Source organism: Serinus canaria, chromosome 21 (genome assembly GCF_022539315.1).
Source record: "Serinus canaria isolate serCan28SL12 chromosome 21, serCan2020, whole genome shotgun sequence".
Taxonomy (NCBI): Eukaryota; Metazoa; Chordata; class Aves; order Passeriformes; family Fringillidae; genus Serinus; species Serinus canaria.
In genome coordinates this window covers 1,495,998-1,518,163 of record NC_066334.1, presented here as the reverse complement: position 1 = coordinate 1,518,163, position 22,166 = coordinate 1,495,998, and the positions used below count along the sequence as shown (strand labels likewise).

Genomic DNA, 22,166 nt, shown 5'->3' with positions numbered 1-22,166 from the left:
CAGGGATGGGGACTCCAACACCTCCCCGAGCAGACAATTCCAGAACTTTATCACTCTTTCCATAATAAACTTTTCAAAATATCCAACCTCTATTTCCCTTAGTGCAGCCTGAGGCTGTGAGCTCTGGGTGTGTCAGTGCTGCTGGAGACAGAGCCCATCCCCAGCTGAGCACAGGCACCTTTCAGGAGCTGTGAGAGTGATGGGGGCACCCCTAAGTCTCCTTTTCTGCAGGTTGAGCACCCCCAGCTCCCTCGGGGGTTCCTCTCAGGGTTTGTGTTCCAGTATTTTTCCCTGGCACTGAGCCCCTCCCCTGATGGCCACGTTCCCCCTCTCCCCAGGGAACCGCCTGGACGAGGGCTCGGACGTGGAGTCGGAGCCGGACCTGCCGCTGAAGCGGAAGCAGCGCCGCAGCCGCACCACGTTCACGGCGGAGCAGCTGGAGGAGCTGGAGAAGGCCTTCGAGAGGACCCACTACCCCGACATCTACACCCGCGAGGAGCTGGCCCAGCGCACCAAGCTCACCGAGGCCCGCGTGCAGGTAAGGCCCAGCCTAACCACGCGCGGCCCGGTCTAAGTGCTCCCTGGAGTAACTCTGTGCAGCCCTGGCTTAACCCTGCATGTTCTGGCTTACCCTGTGCAGCCCAGCCTAACCCTGTGCACCCCAGCCTAACCCTGTGCACCCCAGGCTAACTCTGCATAGCCCAGCCTAACCCCGCTCAACACAGTATAACTCCGCTCTCCCTGGCCTAACCCTGCTCAACCCAGCCTAACCCCGTTCTCCCTGGCCTAACCCTGCTCAACCCAGCCTAACCCCGCTCTCCCCAGCCTAACCTCATGCTCCCCAGCCTAATCCTGCACTCCCCAGTCTAACCATGTGCACCCCAACCTAACCCCACACTCCCCAGCCTAACCCCACTCTCCCCAGCTTAACCCCATGCTCCCCAGCCTAACCCCGCTCTCCCTGGCCTAAGCCCGCACAGCCCAGCCTAACCCCGCTCTCCCTGGCCTAACCCCACACAGCCCAGCCTAACCCCGCTCTCCCTGGCCTAACCCCGCACAGCCCAGCCTAACCCCGCTCTCCCTGGCCTAACCCCGTACAGCCCGGCCTAACCCCGCTCTCCCTGGCCTAACCCCGTACAGCCCGGCCTAACCCCGCTCTCCCTGGCCTAAGCCCGCACAGCCCAGCCTAACCCCGCTCTCCCTGGCCTAACCCCGCACAGCCCAGCCTAACCCCGCTCTCCCAGCCCAGAACATGGCTGCTCCTTCGCTGCTTCATCTTAACAGAGCAAAACCTTTCCTTGAACGGGGTTCAGTCAATCAAATTCAAGCAGATCTATACTGGAGGCTTCCAGCCGGGCATGGACACACCCTGTTGTGGGATCCCTGTAACTGGATAAGGGTGATCAATTAGGATTTCTGACTGGTACCACGGGGTGTTCCGTTGTCCCAGGAGTTCACCCCGTGTCAGCCCCAAGGGCTTCTTGGCCCCATTTTCTTCTCAGATTGTGGTTGGAAACCAAAATGTTCTTCTTGGAAATACGGCCTGGCAGCACTTTAGGGATGCGTTAGGAGGTGAATTATTGTCCTGGATTCTTGGGGAAAGTGTAGGAAAACCACCAGGAGCTACGTGACTCTGGGATGGCGCCCCACAGAGCTGTGGATCATGGGGAAAACCCAAAGCTCTTTAGGCATCACCTCCCCTGGGAGAGGAGCTGGGAATGAGGCGGCTCCAAGGCGGAAGCCGAGCTCAAACGCAGCCCTGACTCTCGGGTCCCGTCCAACTTGTCCGCATTCCCACGGATTCAGGGAGGCCCTCTGGATTTGGCCCCTGCAGCGGTGCCAGCTGCAGGGTTTGCATCCCCGTTGGGACTGGCAGCCAAAGTTTGGCATTTTCTCTTGGAGGCCATCTCTTGAAGGCCCAGGGGGGTTATTCCCAGCTGGAGCAATCCCACATTTCCCAGCCTGGCCCCGCGGAGCAGATCGGATTCTGCGACGTTTGCAAGTTCCGCCTGTGAATTTTCAAACAAGTTTTGGGGGATTTTTATTCCTCCCCTCCTTGGATCTCCAGAGAGCACAACAAGGGCGGGGGGGAGGGAGAGCAGGAGAGGGGAGGAGTGGGAAGGGAGGGTTTGGAGCCGGGAATTCTGACATGGACACGATGAATGGCCCTGGTGGGAGCGGCACACAGTCCCACATAAAGGGTGTGTGCAAACAGCACCAGGATCGGGGAGAATGGAATCCCTTGGGAAGGGGCAGGGATTGGGGACTGGGGAGTGGGGACTGGGGAGGGTTACAGCAGTGAGATGGGGACCCCCGCCATCCGTGCTCCCAGCAGGAATCCCGGGCACTGCAGGAGCAGGGAAAGGGCTCTCCCGGCTCTCTGCTGCTGGAAAAACGCTCCTGGAATGAGCTCTTCCAAAGAAAACGGGCTTTTCCAAAGGAAAATGGGCTTTTCCAAAAGAAAATGAGCATTTCCAAAGGAAAATTATCTTTTCCAAAGGAAAATGGGCTTTTCCAAAGGAAAAAGAGCATTTCCAAAGGAAAATGGCCTTTTCCAAAGGAATCCGGGCTGGGTTTTCCTGGGGGTGTCAGGATAGGGATGCGCTCACCCAGGAACTGCCTTGGAGTTTTGGGGTTTTCCCCTCCCATGTTTTGGGGTTTGGGTTTTCCCCTCCTGGGAATGGGGGTGTCGCCCACTCCAGGTTAAGGATTTTTCCCAGAGAATTGTCCAGCACTCCCAGCACTGCACCAGGTGCTGTCACCTCCCTGCAGCTTCCTCCTGGGAAATCCTGGATTTTCCTGGAGCCATCATCCCTCTAGACTTGGCTGTGGAGACTGGAAAAGGAAATCCAGCACGATTTAGGCTGGCCTGACTTTGATCTCGGCCCAGGGAGTTCAGAAGTGTGGATTTGGTGGCCGTGTGGGCTCAGGGATGTTTGGAGCCTGGGAAAGTGGCTCATTAGGGAATGAAGCCACCCAGGGTTGGAATGTGTGAATTCCCCCGTTTTGTTTTGCATGTTTTTGCCCTAATTGTGTAGGTGGGCTCAAGCTGTCATGCAGGGGATGGAAAATGGGTGTTCCTGTGGTAAATAATGGAAAAAATGGGATTTTGAGGGCGAGCAGAGTTTAGGGAACACCATGGGATGGGGCACGAGGGACACTGAAGAGGAAAGGAAGAGCCCCAAAACACCAGGGAGAGCACAAACCTTTCCCAAGGATCTGGGAGAGCAGAGGGAGGAAGGACAACTGAAAAAACCCCATAAATTGATTTTACAATGCCCTTTTTCCTTGTCCCGAGCTGGGATCTCCCAATCCCTCCCTTCTCCCAGGCCCTGGGTGAGGAGGCTCCTGCCAGGGCTGTGCAGCAGCTGCTCTCAGAGGCACATTCCTGCTGCCTTTCTCATCCCAGCAGCCTGGCACCGGCAGCTCCTTCCCACCACCTGATTTTCTGGATATCAGGGCTGGTCCTCCTCCGGCTCTCGGGATCTGCAAACACTGCTCAGCCAAGATCTTGAGCAAAAAAACTTAAAAAAATATATAGCTCCACACAGAGATAAACCCACGTGGGCACATCCAGCAGGGACTCTCCCCCCACCTCAGGGGCTCTCTGCTGTCTTGACTGAGTTTTTAAGCCAAGAGTTGAGTTTTGGGTTAAAAATGGCTCCAATGCAGCAGGGCCAGCTCAGAGCAGGGCTTGTTTATGAGGCATGGAGGGACAGGACAAGGGGGAATGGCTCTAAATTAGAAGAGGGACAGTTCAGATGGGATATCTGGGAGAAATTCCTCCCTGTGAGGGTGGGCAGGCCCTGGCCCAGCATTCCCAGAGCAGCTGTGGCTGCCCCTGGATCCCTGGATGGGGCTGGGAGCAGCCTGGGACAGTGGGAGGTGTCCCTGCCATGGCAGGGGGTGGGACAGGAGGGGCTTTGAGGTCCCTCCAACCCAAACCACCCCGGGATTCATTCCATTATTCATTTCATGACTCATTCCATGATTCATTCCATGACTCCATGAAGGGCCTCGCCAACGTCTGCCCATCCTCCTCATCCCAGAGCTCCACGTGTGGGGTGGGGGCAGAGGCACAGAGGGGTTTGTGACCCCAGACAGGGACAGAAGAGCAGCTGCCCCACATCTGGTCCTTGTTCCACTCATCCCCTGGATCACAGCTCGGGGGTGGCTTTCTTCCTGCATCCAATTCCTGTTCCTATTCCTATTCCTATTCCTATTCCTATTCCTATTCCTATTCCTGTTCCTGTTCCTATTCCTATTCCTATTCCTATTCCTGTTCCTGTTCCTGTTCCTGTTCCTATTCCTATTCCTATTCCTGTTCCTATTCTTATTCCTGCCTCCAATTCCTATTCCTATTCCTATTCCAGTTCCTGTTCCTGCATCCTATTCCTATTCTTGTTCCTGTTCCTATTCCTCTTCCTGCATCCTATTCCCATTCCCATTCCCATTCCCATTCCCACTCCTATTCCCGTGCTGCAATCCCCCTTTGACACTCCCTGGGCAATTCCAAGGGGATTTATTTTTCCCTCTCTCCCTGCCCCTCTCTGGTGGAGGGTGAGCCTCGGGGGCCGCTCGCTGTCCCCATCCCAGCGCTCCCGTTCCCGTTCCCTTTCCTGTTCTCATTCCCGCTCCCGTTCCGGTTCCCGCTCCCGCTCCCGTTCCCGCTCCCGTTCCCACTCCTGTTCTCATTCCCGCTCCCGTTCCCGCTCCCGTTCCCACTCCTGTTCTCATTCCCGCTCCCGTTCCCGCTCCCGTTCCCGCTCCTGTTCTCATTCCCGCTCCCGTTCCCGCTCCCGTTCCCGTTCCCGCTCCCGCTCCCGTTCCCGCTCCCGTTCCCGTTCCCGCTCCCGTTCCCGCTCCCGTTCCCGCTCCCGCTCCCGTTCCCGCTCCCGTTCCCGTTCCCGCTCCCGCTCCCGTTCCCGCTCCCGTTCCCGCTCCCGCTCCCGTTCCCGCTCCCGCTCCCGTTCCCGCTCCCGCTCCCGTTCCCGTTCCCGCTCCCGCTCCCGCTCCCGTTCCCGTTCCCGCTCCCGTTCCCGTTCCCGCTCCCGCTCCCGCTCCCGCTCCCGTTCCCATTCCCGTTCCCGCTCCCGTTCCCGTTCCCGTTCCCTCTCCGTTCCGCGCCCCGGGGAGCCGCGGGCAGTGTCCGCGGGTGGCGGCGGGCGCGGAGCCCGGCGGGCGCGCAGCTGTCGGGATCAGCCCCGGGATCAGCGGGGCTCGGACGCGCTGACAGCTCACACACCCCGCCGGCCGGACGGGGCCGGGGCAGCCGCGGCGGCTCCGGTTTCCCGCAGGTCCCGGGAGGCCGAGCGGGTTCCGGCCGGGTCACGGCGGTGTTTGGGTGTTTGGGACGCGCATTCCAGCTCAGCCTTGCAGGGGATGAGTGTGAGCGGGTTAATCCCAGGCTGAGCCGAGCCAGGGATGAGCCCGCGCGGATTTCCGTGGGAATTCCAGGGATTTGTCGCTGTGCGAGGCGATGTCCTGACTCAGGGAAGTCCTGGAGGAATTCTCACCCCTCTGTGAGCTCCCTTCCCTCCCTCCCTGCCAGAAAACAATCCGCGAGTGTCCCGGGCGTTAGGGAATTAACAGGAATGCTCTCCGTTCCTGTAGTGGGAGCTTTGATTTTGATCTTGGCTGTTTTCTGGGATTTTTCACCCGGTTTTGTGATTATCTCACGGATTATATCAAAGTTCTGATGTGGGGAAAAAAAAAAAAAACCTTTAAGAGGGATTTTGTGACAACTTTGAAGCTTTTCTCCCTGGCATTCCTGGTGCAGGGACTTTTTCCCAGAACAATCCATTTCCCGTAAACAATGGGGAATTTGTTTGTGGGGTGGATTTCTGCAGGAAAATCCTTTGGGCGGGGGATTCTTCTGTAGGTGTAGAAATGACCTCTCCAAGCGATGCCCGTGTCACAAAAGCCACCAGGGCCAGCAGCCGCGGGGCTGGGGAGCCGGGATTAATCCCTGTCCTGGACAATCCCAGGATGTCCAGGGATTGTGGAGCGGTTTTCCCAAAGCTGTTCCATTTTTAGGGTGGGTTTCCAACAGCCCTCGCTGTTTATTTCTGTTATTTCACCGGCAGGAAGAAATGGGAAGTAAAACCAAACTGCCCAAATTATCCACTTCCAACTCAGAGATTTCTCCAATATTTTTCCACAAATATTCCCAGGTGCAGAGGGGATATTTCCAAATATTCTTCTTCTTCTCCCAGTGCTGTGATTGAGCCAGGGATTGAAGGCTCTGAAATTTTACATCCAAAAAATCAGCCAAAATTTCTCCTCCCAAAAAACCTCCAGAGAGTGGTTTTGGCTCCTCAGCATCACCCCGGGGTGATAAAAAGCCTTGGAGCAATTCTGGGATCTGGGAGCATTCCACAGAAATTTGGATTTTCGGTGCTTCAGGGCTGCAGCACCTCAGCCCCACAAAAGGAATTCCAGGGGTGGCTTCAGAGTTGGTTAATTACTAAGATATTTATTTTCTGTTGTGAGGTAGGATTAGGAGAAAGGTAAAATAGGTTTAAAAATTTTAAATTAATAAATTATAAAACTAACTAAATTAATTAATTAAAATTTTAAAAATAATAAATATATTATTTAGTAATTAAAAGAAAGAGCAATAAGAATTAGAATGAAATTTTTAGAATACCTTTTTGTTCCCTAACATTCCATTTGCATTTGCATTTACCACACCGAGAAATTCCCTTTTCCATGGGAAGGAGCTGCAAGATCCAGCAGAAAACCTTTCCCCACCTGAGCTTCAGGCAGGGATCAATTGCCTGAATTTGAATTCCTTTGTGGAGGGCCTGGGGTGAGAGGAGAGAGGAATGGGGATGGGAATGGGGAATGGGAATAGGGATGGGAATGGGGATGGGAATTCCCTGGAGGAGGGAAGGTTTAGGTGGGATTTTGGGAGGAAGTTCCTGGCTGTGAGCTGGGCAGGCCCTGGGAGAGCAGCTGGATATCCCTGGAAGTGCCCAAGGCCAGCTTGGAGCACCCTGGGCTGGTGGGAGGTGTGGGAATGGGAATGGGATCATCCTGAGGGTCTGTAGGGCCAGCTTGTTTAGGAGGTGTGGGGCAGGGAACCCGCGACCCAAAGGGAGAATTCCACAGCAGAAAATGCTCCCTGGAGCCTGAGTCCCTCCTCTGAGGGATGGAGGATCCTCCTTTGAGGCACGGAGGATCAATTTTCCTGATCCCAGAGGATCCCTTCACCCATGGAATGGGATCCTCTGGGGTCAGTAAAACGGATTTTAGATCGAATCCCAGATTTTGTGCCGGGATAGGAACCTTGGAGCTGCCTGCTCTGGCTGTTTGTGCTGTCCTGCCTTTCCCTGAGCCCCTGGGTGAGTCCCTGAGCCCCTGGGTGAGTCCTTGAGCCCCTGGTGCCCGGCAGGGGTGGGAATGGTTGGGTTTTCCAGAGGCCAAAGCCCTGGAGGAGCCCCAGTTTGTGTTTCCTGGCTCCCCAGACTGTTGTACTGGCAGGGACCCCCGAGGCAGGCAGGGATGGTGGATCTGGCTGCATGAGTGATGGATCTGGCTCCATGAGGATGGATCTGGCTCCATGAGGATGGATCTGGCTCCATCAGTGATGGATCTGGCTCCATGAGGATGGACCTGGCTCCATGAGGATGGATCTGGCTCCATGAGTGATGGATCTGGCTCCATGAGTGATGGACCTGGCTCCATGAGTGATGGATCTGGCTCCATGAGTGATGGATCTGGCTCCATGAGTGATGGATCTGGCTCCATCAGTGATGGATCTGGCTCCATGCCCTCTGAAGGCTCATTTATTACTTTATTAACTATATTATATTAAAGAATACTAAACTATACTAAAGAATACAGAAAGGACACTTACAGAATGATAAAAAGATTTAATGAACACTCGTGACTCCCTCCAGAGTCTGACACGGCCTGGCCCTGGTTGGCCAGAGAGTGAAACCAACTCACACTGGAGTCTAATCAAACCATCCCCTCTGGGTGAACAATCCCCAAACACATTCCACATGTGAGCACAGCACAGGAGAAACAAATGAGATCAGAATTGTTTTCCTTTTCTCTGAGGCTCCTTGGCTTCCCAGGAGAAAAATCCTGGGCAAAGGGATTGTTCAGGGGATGTGAAATTCAGAGGATGTGAAATTCAGAGGATGTGAAATTCAAAGGCTGTCAAACTCAGAGGCTGTGAAATTCAGAGGATATGAAATTCAGAGGATGTCAAACTCAGCAGCTGTGAGTGCCACAGCCCCCCAGACCCACGGGGCTGCCCCCATTCAGGGCAGCAGGGTCTGTCCCATCGGCCCCAAACCAAACAGGGCCCCCCAGGGCTTTCAGCAGCACAACTTCTGCCCCAAAAACTCCTCCCCAGCCAGGCAGGGACCCAAATCTCCGTGCTCCCATCCCAAAGCTCGGGTTCCAGCCCAGCAAAGCCCAGTCAGGCTGCAGAGGCCGAGGCTGTGCCCTCCCCAGGGACAGGGGCTGGTTCATGGGCTCAGCACTGCGAAGGTTCCCCACAATCAGGACCAGGCTTTGCTGGGCCAGGTTTTAATCCTGGAGCCACTGAAGCTTTTCCCTGAGCTTTTCTTGGCAGAGGAGAGCTGGGTGGCAGGGCTGGAGGTGCTGCTAAACCCGGCCTGGCTGAGCCAGGCAGCCCCAGAACCTGCCCCTGACACCTCCTGCAGCTCCAGGGGCCAAGGTCAAAGCTGGCTGGGGCAGCTCTTGAAGTGTCAGAGTCTGGTTGCTAGGAGAAAAATAATATTGATAAAGTATCGATAAAATATTGATAAAATATCGATAAAATATTGATGAAATATCGATAAAATATTGATCAAATATTGCAGCTTTCTCACAGCACCCAGCCCTTCCTGGTGTTTGTCACCTTCCCCAGGTGCCAGCTCAGGCCCAGGGATAATCAGGGAATCAAAACACAGGGATGGGTTTAAAGTTTATATTTAATTATTTTTAATATAACTTAAAATAATTAATATAATGCTTCTATTTTATTTAGATTTATTATAAATTATAGTGGTTAATATAATGTTTCTATTTTTTTATATTTAATATAACATTTTATTTATATTTTAACATGTTATTTATATTTTATAGATATAAATTATAATAATGTATATAAAGTTTAAATTTGAGTTTAGAAGCATCTCCTCTGCCAGCTGAAATCACCCATGCCAAGGGGGTGATTAATAATGTATTTATTTTTTGTTGTGAGGTAGGATTAGGAGAAAGGTAAAACAGGTTTAAAGTTTTAAAAGGGTATCAAGAAAAATTTATTAACAGTAATTAGAAGAAGGAGTAATAGGAACTTGAGTAAAATTTTTAGAATACTTTTTTGTTTCTTTACAGGGTTAGGGATAATCAGAGAAGCAAAACACAGAGATGGGTTTAAAGTTTTTATTTCATTATATTTAATATAAATTATAATTTATATAAAGTTTATCTTTGATTTCAGCAGCATCTCCTCTGCCAGCTGAAATCACCCCTGGCAAACAGAACCTGTAAAATTGGAGCTGCCAAGCACTGATGGCAAACAGTAGCCAAAAGCTGCTTTGTTCCCTGGGAATAGTATTTTAATAATAAATATTGTTAATTCTGTGCTGAGGGGTAAAGCTGCAGCAGGGCAGGGCTTGGTGCTGGGAGCTTCAGCCTGGCTTTAGGATGGCTCCCCTGGGAGTGGAACCTCTATCCCATTCCCCCCTATCCCATTTCCCCATCCCAATTCCCCTCTATCCCAATTCCCCCATCCCATTCCCTGTTATCCAATTCCCCCCCTATCCCATTCCCTCTATCCCAATTCCCCTCTATCCCACTCCTCCTATTCCATTCCCCGCTATCCTATTCCGTTATCCCATTCCCCCACATCCCACTCTCCTTTTTCCCACTCCCCCCATCCCACTCCCCTCTATCCCATTCCCTCCTATTCCATTGCCCCCTATCCCATTCCTTGTTATCCCTTTCCCTCTATCCCACTCCCTGTCATCCCATTGCCCCATCCCAATTCCCCCCATCACACTCCCCTTTATCCCACTCCCCTATATCCCACCCCCATCCCATTCCCCCTATCCCTCAATCCCATTCCCTCTAATCCCACTCCCCTCCATCCCATTCCCTGTTATCCCATTCCCCCATCCCAATTCCCCTCTATCCCACTCTCCTTTATCCCATTCCCTGTTATCCCACTCCCCTCCATCCCATTCCCTTGAGGAAGTTTTTAAGGAACACTGCAGCCCTGGAGGAACCAATGCCCCAGTGAAATATTCCCCTGCTCACAAGGGTTTGTTTAACCAAAACCAGGTGGTTTCCCCCAAAAAAAACCCGACTCACCTGTTCACTGAAATCCTACAAACAGCTGCCACCTCCAGGAGCTGGGATGTGCCGGCAGAAATTCAGGCTGAATTCCCTGGATAATCTCATTTGTGAGGAGCCATTTGTTCTGCTCCACTAACCTGGTTTAAAATGGAATATTTCATATTTCATATTTCATATTTATCTCCTCCACATCACCCGCCTGAGGAAGAGGCTGAGCACTGAACCGGAGCAGGGACAGCAGAAAAAACCCCAAATGGGCCCCAGATCTGTGGGTCCTGCTGGGAATTTTCTCCCTGTCCTCTCAGGAATCCCCTCGGTGGTGCCCCCCCGCCCCTGGTGTCACAGGCAGCAGAGGAGATGTCCCCGCTGTGCTGCCGTGTGGGTTTAGGGGATCCCACCTGGAAGGGTGGAGCAGGGAATATCCCAGGGCTCTCCCCAGCTCCTGCTCCTCCCTAAAACTCCTCTGCACCCCTCGAATTCCAGTTTTCGGTAGGGTGGGCAATGCCCTCTCCTCTCCTCTGTGGAGAGGCCCTGACCCAGCAAAATCCCCTTGGAATCCCCCACGGAATATTTGGGATATTCTGAACAAGCAGAATTCCCTTTCTCCAACTGGGAACAGCCCTCAGCTGACCCTGTGGAAAATTTGGGGTGTCCTGAGGCAGAATTCCCTTTCTCCAACTGGGAACAGCCCTCAGCTGACCTTTTGGAATATTTGGGGTGTCCTGAGGCAGAATTCCCTTTCTCCAACTGGGAACAGCCCTCAGCTGACCTTTTGGAATATTTGGGGTGTCCTGATCCCCTGACCTGGCAGAATCTCCTTTTTCCAACTGGGAACAGCCCTCAGCTGACCCTGTGGAAAATCTGGGGTGTCCTGAGGCAGAATCCCCTTTCCCCAGCTGGGAAGGTCCCTCAACTGACCCTGTGGAATATTTGGGGTGTCCTGATCCCCCGACCCAGCAGTATCCCCTTTCCCAGCTGGGAACAACTCTCAGCTGACCTTTTGGAATATTTGGGGTGTCCTGAGGCCCTGGGCTAGGAGAATCCCTTTGTTCCAGCTGGGAAGAGCTCTCAGCTGACCCTCTGGAAAATTTGGGGTGTCCTGAGGCAGAATCCCCTTTCCCCAGCTGGGAAGGGCCCTTGACTGACCCTGTGGAATATTTGGGGTGTCCTGATCCCCCGACCCAGCAGTATGCCCTTTCCCAGCTGGGAAGAGCCCTCAGCTGACCCCGTGGAACATTCTGGGTGTGCTGAGGCCATTAAAGAGCCTTTCCCACCTGGTTCCTGCAGCCCCTGAGCACAAACAGGTGCTGCAGCCCCTTGGCTTTCCCAGCCCTGTTTCCATTTATTTCCTCATCCACCCCATCCATCTTTCTCCCACATCAAGTCCTGATTAGGCTGAGCAGGAGCACAACAGGGTTTTTTTTTTCCCTCCCACAGGAGGCTCTTTTTGACCTTCCTTTCCTCTCCTTGTCTGACAAATTGTGGGAGCTGACCCAGAGCTGGGATAATTCGCTCCAGCCCCATCCTGGCAGGCAGCTGCTCCAGCAGGGTGTCAGGGTTTGAACAGCCAGGTGTCTGCTGGGGAAGGCAGGAGCCTCCCCTGAAATGGAAAGTGCAAACCCCCTCCCTCTGAACTGTTATAAATTTGAAATTAAGGGGCTCTCAGGCAAAGATATGGGAATAGGAATAACAGCTCTATACTAGGGAAGAAATATTTTAAAACAGACAAACAAAATAAAACCAACCAAACAAAAAACCAATGCAGTGATACAAAACTGCCAGAGTGAGAGCAGGTCAGGATGGTCTTGGTTTGGAAAGCCAGGTGTCTGCTGGGGAAGGCTGGAGCCTCCCCTGAAATGGAAAATGCAAACCCCCTCCCTCTGAACTGTTATAATTTTGAAATTAAGGGGCTCTCAGGCAGAGATATGGGAACAGGAATAACAGTTCTTTATTAGGAAAATTAAAAATACAAATGTATTTTTGGGGACATAAAAGGGGAAAAAAACCCTATTGACAGAGTCAAAAATAGGAGCTGACTTCCCTGTGGGTCAGAGTGGTGGCACAGCCCCATCTCAGGGGGGCTCAGGGTGGTGGCACAGTCCCATCCCAGGGGGGCTCAGGGTGGTGGCACAGTCCCATCCCAGGGGGGCTCAGGGTGGTGGCACAGTCCCATCCCAGGGGGCTCAGGGTGGTGGCACAGTCCCATCCCAGGGGGGCTCAGGGTGGTGGCACAGTCCCATCCCAGGGAGGCTCAGGGTGGGGGCACAGTCCCATCCCAGGGGGGCTCAGGGTGGTGTCACAGTCTCATCCCAGGGGGCTCAGGGTGGTGTCACAGTCCCATCCCAGGGGGGCTCAGGGTGGGGGCACAGTCCCATCCCAGGGGGGCTCAGGGTGGTGGCACAGTCCCATCCCAGGATGGCTCAGGGTGGGGGCACAGTCCCATCCCAGGGGGGCTCAGGGTGGGGGCACAGTCCCATCCCAGGGGGCTCAGGGTGGTGGCACAGTCCCATCCCAGGGGGGCTCAGGGTGGTGGCACAGTCCCATCCCAGGGGGGCTCAGCCCTCCTGCAGTGCCAACTGTGGCTCTGCTGGAGCAGGGATCCTGCACAGGGGGGGAGTTTTCCTCTGGAGCTCCAGGGCTGCTATAGATGGGCCTGCTTTCCCTCTGGGAATGCAGTGGGCAAAGGCTGCTGGGTGTCCCAAATGTCAGATTGTATCCAGGTAGGAATGCTTGGCTCCTCCCCTGGGCAGAGCATCTCCCTATGGGATGCTGGAATTCGATCAGCCCTGCAGGGACACTCAGTGGTTGTGGAAGAGATAAAGAGAACTGCCCAGGTTCAGAAGATAAGATAACTGCCACAGCCCCATTTCCAGCCTGAGACACAGGGATGGGAGGCCTGAGGGATACCCAGGATACCCAAGATATCCAGGATATTCAGGATATCCAGGATATTCAGGAGCTGAGCAAGGTGCAGTGGCACAAGGACTCCTTGGGTATCTCCTTCCCAGCTTTTCCCATCCCCTCTTGGCTCCCCCTCAGCAATGCCAGGTGGTTTCTAGGACACATTTCTTTATTTAGGGCATTATTTGGGAACTGATCCAGGGGGAAACCCCAAAAGCAGCAGGTACAGCTCCTCTGCTCTTGGGAAGAACCAGCAGCTGCTGATTTTCCTGCAGCCCTTTCCCCAAGCGCCAGCCCCAAATTCTGGGTTGGTTCTGCAGTGTCTGGGGAAGGAGTTTGGGGTTGGTTCTGCAGGATTTCAGGAAGGGGTTTTGGGGTTGGCTCAGCAAGATTTGGGGAAGAGATTTTGGGTTTGGTTCTGCAGTGGCTGGCGAAGGGAGTTTGGGGTTTTTTTGGTAGGATTTGGGAAGGCAATTTGGGGTTGGTTCTGCAGTGTCTGGGGAAGAGATTTTGGGGTTAGTTCTGCAGGATGTGGGAAAGAGTTCAGGGTTGGTTCTGCAGGATTTGGGGAAGGGAGTTTGGGGTTGGTTCTGCAGGATTTGGGGAAGGGAGTTTGGGGTTGGCCCCCACGGTGTAGGAGCCCTTTTGCAAGCCCAGCCTGACTAAAACCTCCCCGTTAGCTCGCAGCCTTCCTCCTGTCCCTGCTGTCCCCGCTGTCCCTCTTGTCCCTGCTGTCCTTGCTGTCCCTCCTGGGCAGGCATAGTGGGCCAGGCTCCACGCCAGGCTGGCCATGGTGTAACACGGGCTGGCCATGGTGGCCATGGTGTAACACGGACTGGCCATGGTGTAACACGGGCCGGCCATGGTGTAACACAGGCTGGCCATGGTGGCCATGGTGTAGCACAGACTGGCCATGGTGTAACACAGGCTGGCCATGGTGTAACACGGACTGGCCTTGGTGCCCATGGTGTAACACGGGCTGGCCATGGTGTAACGCGGGCTGGCCATGGTGTAGCACAGACTGGCCATGGTGTAACACGGGCTGGGCATGGTGTAACACGGGCTGGCCATGGTGTAACACGGGCTGGCCATGGTGTAACACAGGCTGGCCATGGTGTAACACGGGCTGGCCATGGTGTAGCACAGACTGGCCATGGTGTAACACAGACTGGCCATGGTGTAACACGGACTGGCCATGGTGTAACACGGGCTGGCCATGGTGGCCATGGTGTAACACGGACTGGCCATGGTGTAACACGGGCTGGCCATGGTGGCCATGGTGTAACACGGGCTGGGCATGGTGTAACACGGGCTGGCCATGGTGTAACACGGGCTGGCCATGGTGTAACGCGGGCTGGCCATGGTGTAGCACAGACTGGCCATGGTGTAACACGGGCTGGCCATGGTGGCCATGGTGTAGCACAGACTGGCCATGGTGTAACACGGGCTGGCCATGGTGTAACACAGGCTGGCCATGGTGGCCATGGTGTAGCACAGACTGGCCATGGTGTAACACAGGCTGGCCATGGTGGCCATGGTGTAGCACAGACTGGCCATGGTGTAGCACAGACTGGCCATGGTGTAGCACAGGCTGGCCATGGTGTAACACAGACTGGCCATGGTGTAACACAGGCTGGCCATGGTGTAACGCGGGCTGGCCATGGTGTAACACGGGCTGGCCATGGTGTAACACGGGCTGGCCATGGTGTAACACAGGCTGGCCATGGTGGCCATGGTGTAGCACAGACTGGCCATGGTGTAACACAGACTGGCCATGGTGTAGCACAGACTGGCCATGGTGTAACACGGACTGGCCATGGTGGCCATGGTGTAGCACAGACTGGCCATGGTGTAACAGGATCCCGCGCAGGGACTCTCTGGGCCGATAAACCCGCGCGGGCGGCACTGAAGGCAGGTTCCCTTTGAAGTGCACCTCGATTACCGCCAGCCGCTCCAGCCTCGGGATTTCAACCGCCAATAAAATGATTTATGAGCATAAAAGGCCCCGGCCACCTTTGAGCTGGGGAAAGGGGAGGAATTGCAAACGTCATGAGCTGCAGAGGCTCTGCTTTTTCTTCTCAGGGTTAGAGATGAGGGGCAGAATGGACCTGTTTGGGCCATGAAATGAAAGAATGAAAAATAAATTTATTATCAATAAATAAAATAATAGCATATTTATAATATATAGCAATATAGATTGTATGTAATACTAATAAAATAATTTCTTAACAATAAATGAAACTATGAAATATTTATTATATATAGTAATGTAGATTATATATAATAATATTAAAATACTTTATTATCAAGAAATAAAATTATAAAATATTTAGAAGATATAATAATATAGATTGTATATAATACTACTAAAATACTTTAATGACAATACATAAACTAATAACATATTTATAATCTATAATAATATAGATTGTATGTAATACTAATAAAATAATTTCTTAACAATAAATAAAACAATGAATTCTTTATTAGATATATTTTTGTAGATTAAATATAATAATACTAAATTACTTTATTAACAATAAAGAAACTTATAAAATATTTATAAGATATAATAATATATATTGTATATAATACTATTAAAATACTTTAATGACAATACATAAAATAATAAAATATTTATAATCTATAATAATATAGATTGTATGTAATATTAATAAAATCCTTCATTAACAATAAATAAAACAATGAAATATTTATTATATATAACAATGTAGATTATATATAATAATATTAAATTACTTTATTATAAAAAATAAAATTATAAAATATTTAGAAGATATAATAATATAGATCGTATATAATACTATTAAAATGCCAATAAATAAAACAATAATATATTTATAAGATAGAATGATAGAAAATTGTATACAATACTATTAAAAACTTTATTAACAATAAATAAAATAATAACATCATCTATTTATAATATAATATAAAATAGACTATGATACTATAGAATATGATGATATATGAAAAGAATTGGTTCAGAATATGTCACATACCCGTGGGGCTGCAGCCTGGGCCAGGCTCGGTGGGAAGAGCTGTTTCAGCTCCCGGGGAGCTCTTTTGGGGCATTTTTGGGGTTATCATTTCTCGTTTGTTTGGCTCCATCAGACACCGAGATCTCGCACGGCTCCGGCACCTTCCGGAGCGAAAGAGGCTCAGTCTCAGCTGGCCGAGTGCGGGAATGGCCCAAATGTGAAAAACTGGGATTTATCCTCTGTTTACCCTGTGTGAGGACTCCAGTGGGCTGATTTCAATCCCAAAAGCAACAGTTTTCCTGGAGTCACGGGAGGAGTGTAATTAGGAACTGGATTTCCTGGCTGATAATCCTCTCCCTTGGAGTTTATCTTCCCTTTCTTCTCCAAGGCTGCAGAGCAAAAAGGCTCATCCCCAGGGTGGCTCTACCTGGCTGGAAAAGGATCCCGAGGATCCTTTTATCCCTGATAAAACACAGGAATGGCACGGGGCGGGGAGGCGCTGCTCTCACACAGGTGGGTTTTAACCCCGAACAGATTGAAGGTGTAAATGAGCCCGAAATTCCCTCACTCGGGCCGTGGAACGGCGCAGGTCTGGGTTTGGATGGCACAGGGCAGACCCCAGGGCAGCCAAACCCTCCTGTGCCACCCTGGAACATCTCACTCCACATCTTCTCCCGCCTCATCCCAGCTGCATTTGCAGCCTCTGGTTGGGAAAAAAGAACTTTCCCACCCTCGGGGAGGTCAGGAATCGCCGGGCTTCCCTTTTTCTTCCCCCCTCTGTGCCTGGATTCGGATCTTGGCCGTGGTTTTGCTGCAGGTGCTGGACTCTGATGTGCTGATCTCTGCACTGGGATCTTGATCTTTGGGGGTGGCAGCTCTTCCAGCCCCAGCCCTTTCCTCTGCAGAGAAAGGTTTATTCCCCTTTTTTCCTCTCCAAGGAGAACATTTCTTTCTCCCCTTTTCCTCTGCAAGGAGGTTTATTCCTCTCTTTTCCCCTCAAGGAGTTTTCTTTCTCTCCTTCTCCTCTGCAAAGAAAGGTTTATTCCCCTTTTTTCCTCTGCAAGGAGAACATTTCTTTCTCTCCTCTGCAAAGAAAGGTTTATTCCTCCCCTTTCTCGGCAAAGAGAAGATTTCTCTCCTTTTATTCTGCAAGATTTGTTTCTCCCCTTTTCCTCTTCAAAGACAAAGTTTATTTCTCCCCTTTTCCTCTGCAAAGACAAAGTTTATTTCTCCTCTTTTCCTCTTCAAAGAGATTTCTTTCTCCCTTTTTCTCTGCAAGGAGAACATTTCTGTCTCTCCTTTTCCTCTGCAAGAAGGTTTATTCCTCTTTTTTCCTCTGCAAAGATAACATTTCTCTCCTCCTCTGCAAGATTTGTTTCTCTCCTTTTCCTCTGCAAAGGCAGGGTTTATATCTCTCCTTTTCTCTGCAAAGACAAAGGTTACTCCTCTCTTTTCCTCTTCAGGGAGGTTCTTTTCTCTCCTTTTCCTCTGCAAGGAGAAGGTTTATTCCTCTCTTTTCCTCTGCAAGATTTGTTTCTCTCCTCTTCCTCTGCAAAGACAAGGTTTATTTCTCCTCTTTTCCTCTGCAAGGAGTTTCCTTTCTCTCCTTCTTCTCTGCAAAGACAAGGTTTGTTCCTCTCCTTTTTCTCTTCAAAGAGGTTTCTTTCTCTCTTTTCATACTGCAAGGAGAACTTTTCTTTCTCTCCTTTTCCTCTGCAAAGGCAAGAGTTCTTTCTCTCCTTTTCGCCTGCAAGGAGGTTTATTCCTCTCTTTTCCCCTTACAAGAGGTTTCTTTCTCTCCTTTTTCTCTGCAAAGACAAAGTTTATTTCTCCTCTTTTCCCCTTCAAAGAGGTTTATTCCTCTCCCTTTCCTCACAAAGACAAGGTTTATTCCTCTCCTTTTCCTCTCCAAAGACAAGGTTTATTCCTCTCCCTTTCCTCACAAAGACAAGGTTTATTCCTCTCCTTTTCCTCACAAGGACAAGGTTTATTCCTCTCCCTTTCCTCACAAGGACAAGGTTTATTCCTCTCCCTTTCCTCACAAGGACAAGGTTTATTTCTCTCCCCGAGCCCCAGCACTCCCCAGGCTGAGGGAGGGGAAGGCAGTGACAGGCCAGGGGCAGAGCCGTCCCCAGCCCCAGCTCCAGGCTGGAATTTGCACCCGTGCAGGACCAGAGAAGGCCCGGGGGATCCTCTTTGCACCACCAGGGCACACAAAAGGTTATTCAGGTTATTTCTTTATTCCTTTGTGCTGCTGCCCGCTCCCAGAACCTTCCAGGGACGGGGCTGGCTGAATGCAAAGTGCTCAGGGCCCATTCAGGGCTCTCCCCTCGGCCCTGTCCCACATTTGGGGCATTTTCCGCTGGCCCGGAGCTCTGGGGACGGCAGTGACCCATTTCTGTCACCCTGCTGAGGGCTCAGGGCAGGCAGGGCTCGGGGCCAAGGACCTGCCAGGGCCACAAACCTCCCAGAGCTCCGTGACACCGGGAAGGGAGCCGGGGGTGCTGGGGGTGGTGTGGAACCGGCGGGACAGGGGCCGGGCTGGGCTGGGCTGGCTGAGGGGCTGGAGAGGGGCTCAGGGGTGCTCTGGGGTGCTCTAGGGTCACTCTGGGGTTCCTGGGGTCATTCTGGGTCCGACCGGCCCAGAGGGACCCAGAGTGACCCCAGAGTGACCCCAGGAACCCCAGGAACCCTAGAGCAACCCTGGAACCCCAAAGCAACCCCAGGAATGGGGAACAGATCCAGGAACCCCAGAGCACCCCAGGAACAGGGAACAGATCCAGGGAACCCCAGAGCACCCCAGGAATGGGGAACAGATCCAGAACCCCAGAGCACCCCAGGAATGGGGAACAGATCCAGGAACCCCAGAGCACCCCAGGAACAGGGAACAGATCCAGGAACCCCAGAGCACCCCAGGAACGGGGAACAGATCCAGGAACCCCAGAGCACCCCAGGAACAGGGAACAGATCCAGGAACCCCAGAGCACCCCAGGAACAGGGAACAGATCCAGGAACCCCAGAGCACCCCAGGAACAGGGAACAGATCCAGAACCCCAGAGCACCCCAGGAATGGGGAACAGATCCAGGAACCCCAGAGCACCCAGGAACAGGGAACAGATCCAGGAACCCCAGAGCACCCCAGGAATGGGGAACAGATCCAGGAACCCCAGAGCACCCCAGGAACAGGGAACAGATCCAGAACCCCAGAGCACCCCAGGAACGGGGAACAGATCCAGGGAACCCCAGAGCACCCCAGGAACAGGGAACAGATCCAGGAACCCCAGAGCACCCCAGGAATGGGGAACAGATCCAGAACCCCAGAGCACCCCAGGAACGGGGAACAGATCCAGGGAACCCCAGAGCACCCCAGGAACAGGGAACAGATCCAGAACCCCAGAGCACCCCAGGAATGGGGAACAGATCCAGGAACCCCAGAGCACCCCAGGAACAGGGAACAGATCCAGGAACCCCAGAGCACCCCAGGAACAGGGAACAGATCCAGGGAACCCCAGAGCACCCCAGGAACAGGGAACAGATCCAGGAACCCCAGAGCACCCCAGGAACAGGGAACAGATCCAGGAACCCCAGAGCACCCCAGGAATGGGGAACAGATCCAGGAACCCCAGAGCACCCCAGGAATGGGGAACAGATCCAGGGAACCCCAGAGCACCCCAGGAACAGGGAACAGATCCAGAACCCCAGAGCACCCCAGGAATGGGGAACAGATCCAGGAACCCCAGAGCACCCCAGGAACAGGGAACAGATCCAGGAACCCCAGAGCACCCCAGGAACAGGGAACAGATCCAGGAACCCCAAACCAGCCCCGAGGGAAGCTCAGGGGCCCTGCCCAGCAGGCACGAGGGGGAGGCAGAACCCCCTGACTGAAATTGCCTTTTCCTGCAAGAACAAGGCCCAGGAGTGGGAATTGTTGGTAGGGAACTCGACAGGAAGGCGCCCAGTTTGAGACTGGGTTCCTGCTTGGGGCTTGTGGGACCGCGGTTCTGTGGGGTCTGGGAAGGGGGTTTGGGGTTGGCTCTGTGGGATTTGGGGAAGGGAGTGTGGGGTTTTTTCAGTAGGATTTAGGAATGGAGTTTAGGGTTGGTTCTGCAGGATTTGGGGAAGGGATTTGGGGGGTTTTTCAGCAGGAGTTGAAGAAGGGAGTTTGGGGTTGGCTCTTCCAAGATTTGGAGAAGGGAGTTTGGGGTTGGTTCTGCAGCATTTGGGGGAGTTTAGGGTTGGCTCTGCAGTATCTGGGAAGGGAGTTTGGGATTTTTTCAGTAGGATTTTGAAGAGGGAGTTTGGGGTTTGGTTCTGAAGGATTTGGGGAAAGGAATTTGGGGTTAGTTCTGCAGGATTTGGAGAAGGGAGTGTGCGGTTGGTTCTGCAGATTTGAGGGAGTTTGGGGTTTTTTCAGTAGGATTTGGGGAAGGGAGTTTGGGGTTGGCTCTGCAGGATTTGGGAAGGGAGTTTGGGATTTTTTCAGTAGGATTTGGGGAAGGGAGTTTGGGGTTGCTTCTGCACCATTTGGAGAAGAGAGTTTGGGGCTGGCTCTGCAGGATTTGGGAAGGGAGTTTGGGGTTGGCCCCCTCGGTGTGGGAACCCTTTTGCAAGCCCAGCTCCTGCTCTGAGGCTGAGCAGCTTGGGAACCTGATGGAAGGGGGGAGGGTCCCCCACTCCTGATTTTTGCTCAGTTTTTTCCCATTGCTGTGAAATTCAATCGTGTTTTGCAGCTCCTGAGGCCTCCCAAAGCCCAGCAGCTGTGTTCTCATCTGGCCTGAAAGCTTATCCTGTGAACCCCAGACAGAGCAGACCCGAGAGCCCTCTGTGCTGAAATGGTGCAATCCCAGCCCACGAGGCAGCTCGGGCAGCTCTGTTTGCTCTGCAGAGAGGAGATTTCCCCTGATAAAACATTTGGGAATCTCCTTTTACCCTACAGAAAGGAGATTTCCCCTGATGAAACACTGGGGAAAGCCTTTTTAACGTGCAGAAAGGAAATTTCCCCCAATAAAACACTGGGGAAACCCTTTTTACCCTGCAGAAATGGGATTGCTCCTGATAAAACTTTTGGGCAGACCTTCTTACCCTGCAGAAGGAAATTTCTCCTGATATAACACTTGGGAATCTCTTTTTGCCCTACAGAAAGGAGATTTCCCCTGATAAAACATTTGGGAATCTCTTTTTACCCTGCAGAAAGGAGATTTCCCCTGGTAAAACATTTGGGAATCTCTTTTTGCCCTACAGAAAGGAGATTTCCCCAGTGAAACAATTGGGAAACCCTTTTTACCCTGCAGAAATGGGATTGCTCCAAATAAAACACTGGGGAAACCCTTTTCACCCTGCAGAAATGCAGATTTCCCCCAGTAAAACCCACCAGGGCTGCCAAACCCCCAGGAGCACATCCCATAAATCGGGGTTGTGTGGGTGACCCCAAATTCTGGGTCAGTCTCCATTCTGGGGTTCAGCAGCAGGAATTACCAAAGCTCCTCTGGAGGTGAAGCAGCAGAGCTGAGCCCAGCTGTGCCCCGGGGTTTAGGCTGGGTTTGTTTTAGTGCAGAGGCTGCAGCACCGTTCTGGGCTGGCTGCAGAGCTCGTGCTGTGCCTTGGGAAGGCTGAGCTGGATCAGAGGCTGGACAGAGTTAGGGAATAAAGCAGGGATTTATTGAAAGGATCTCCTCAAGGGATCCACCTTGGGCAGCACAAGGGCCCAGCCAGGGCTGCACCAAGATGAACCAAAATGGCACAAAATGAACCCAAGATGAACCAAAATGGCACAAAATGAACCCAGAATGGCACAAAATGCACGCCCGCTCCCGGGGTCTCTCCCTGGGATCAGTTCTGCTCCATTTGCACCTTGCACTTCACTGTCCAGTTCCAGCTCCAGCCCATCCAGTCCCATCCTGGTTTTCTCTCTCCAGCCCACGGGGTTTGTGCTCCTGGGCTGAG

At 52.4% G+C, this 22,166-nt stretch overlaps 1 protein-coding gene across 3 annotated transcripts in view; it reads left to right on the top strand.

Annotated features, from left to right (window-relative positions):
- Positions 1-22,166, top strand: part of PAX7 (paired box 7) — a 112,664-nt gene that overhangs the window by 52,486 nt on the left and 38,012 nt on the right. For all 3 annotated transcript variants that reach the window (XM_050982621.1, XM_050982619.1, XM_050982620.1), the window contains exon 5: positions 339-538. In XM_050982621.1, the coding sequence (XP_050838578.1) occupies positions 339-538 (200 nt within the window). The remainder of the gene's footprint in view (positions 1-338; positions 539-22,166) is intronic.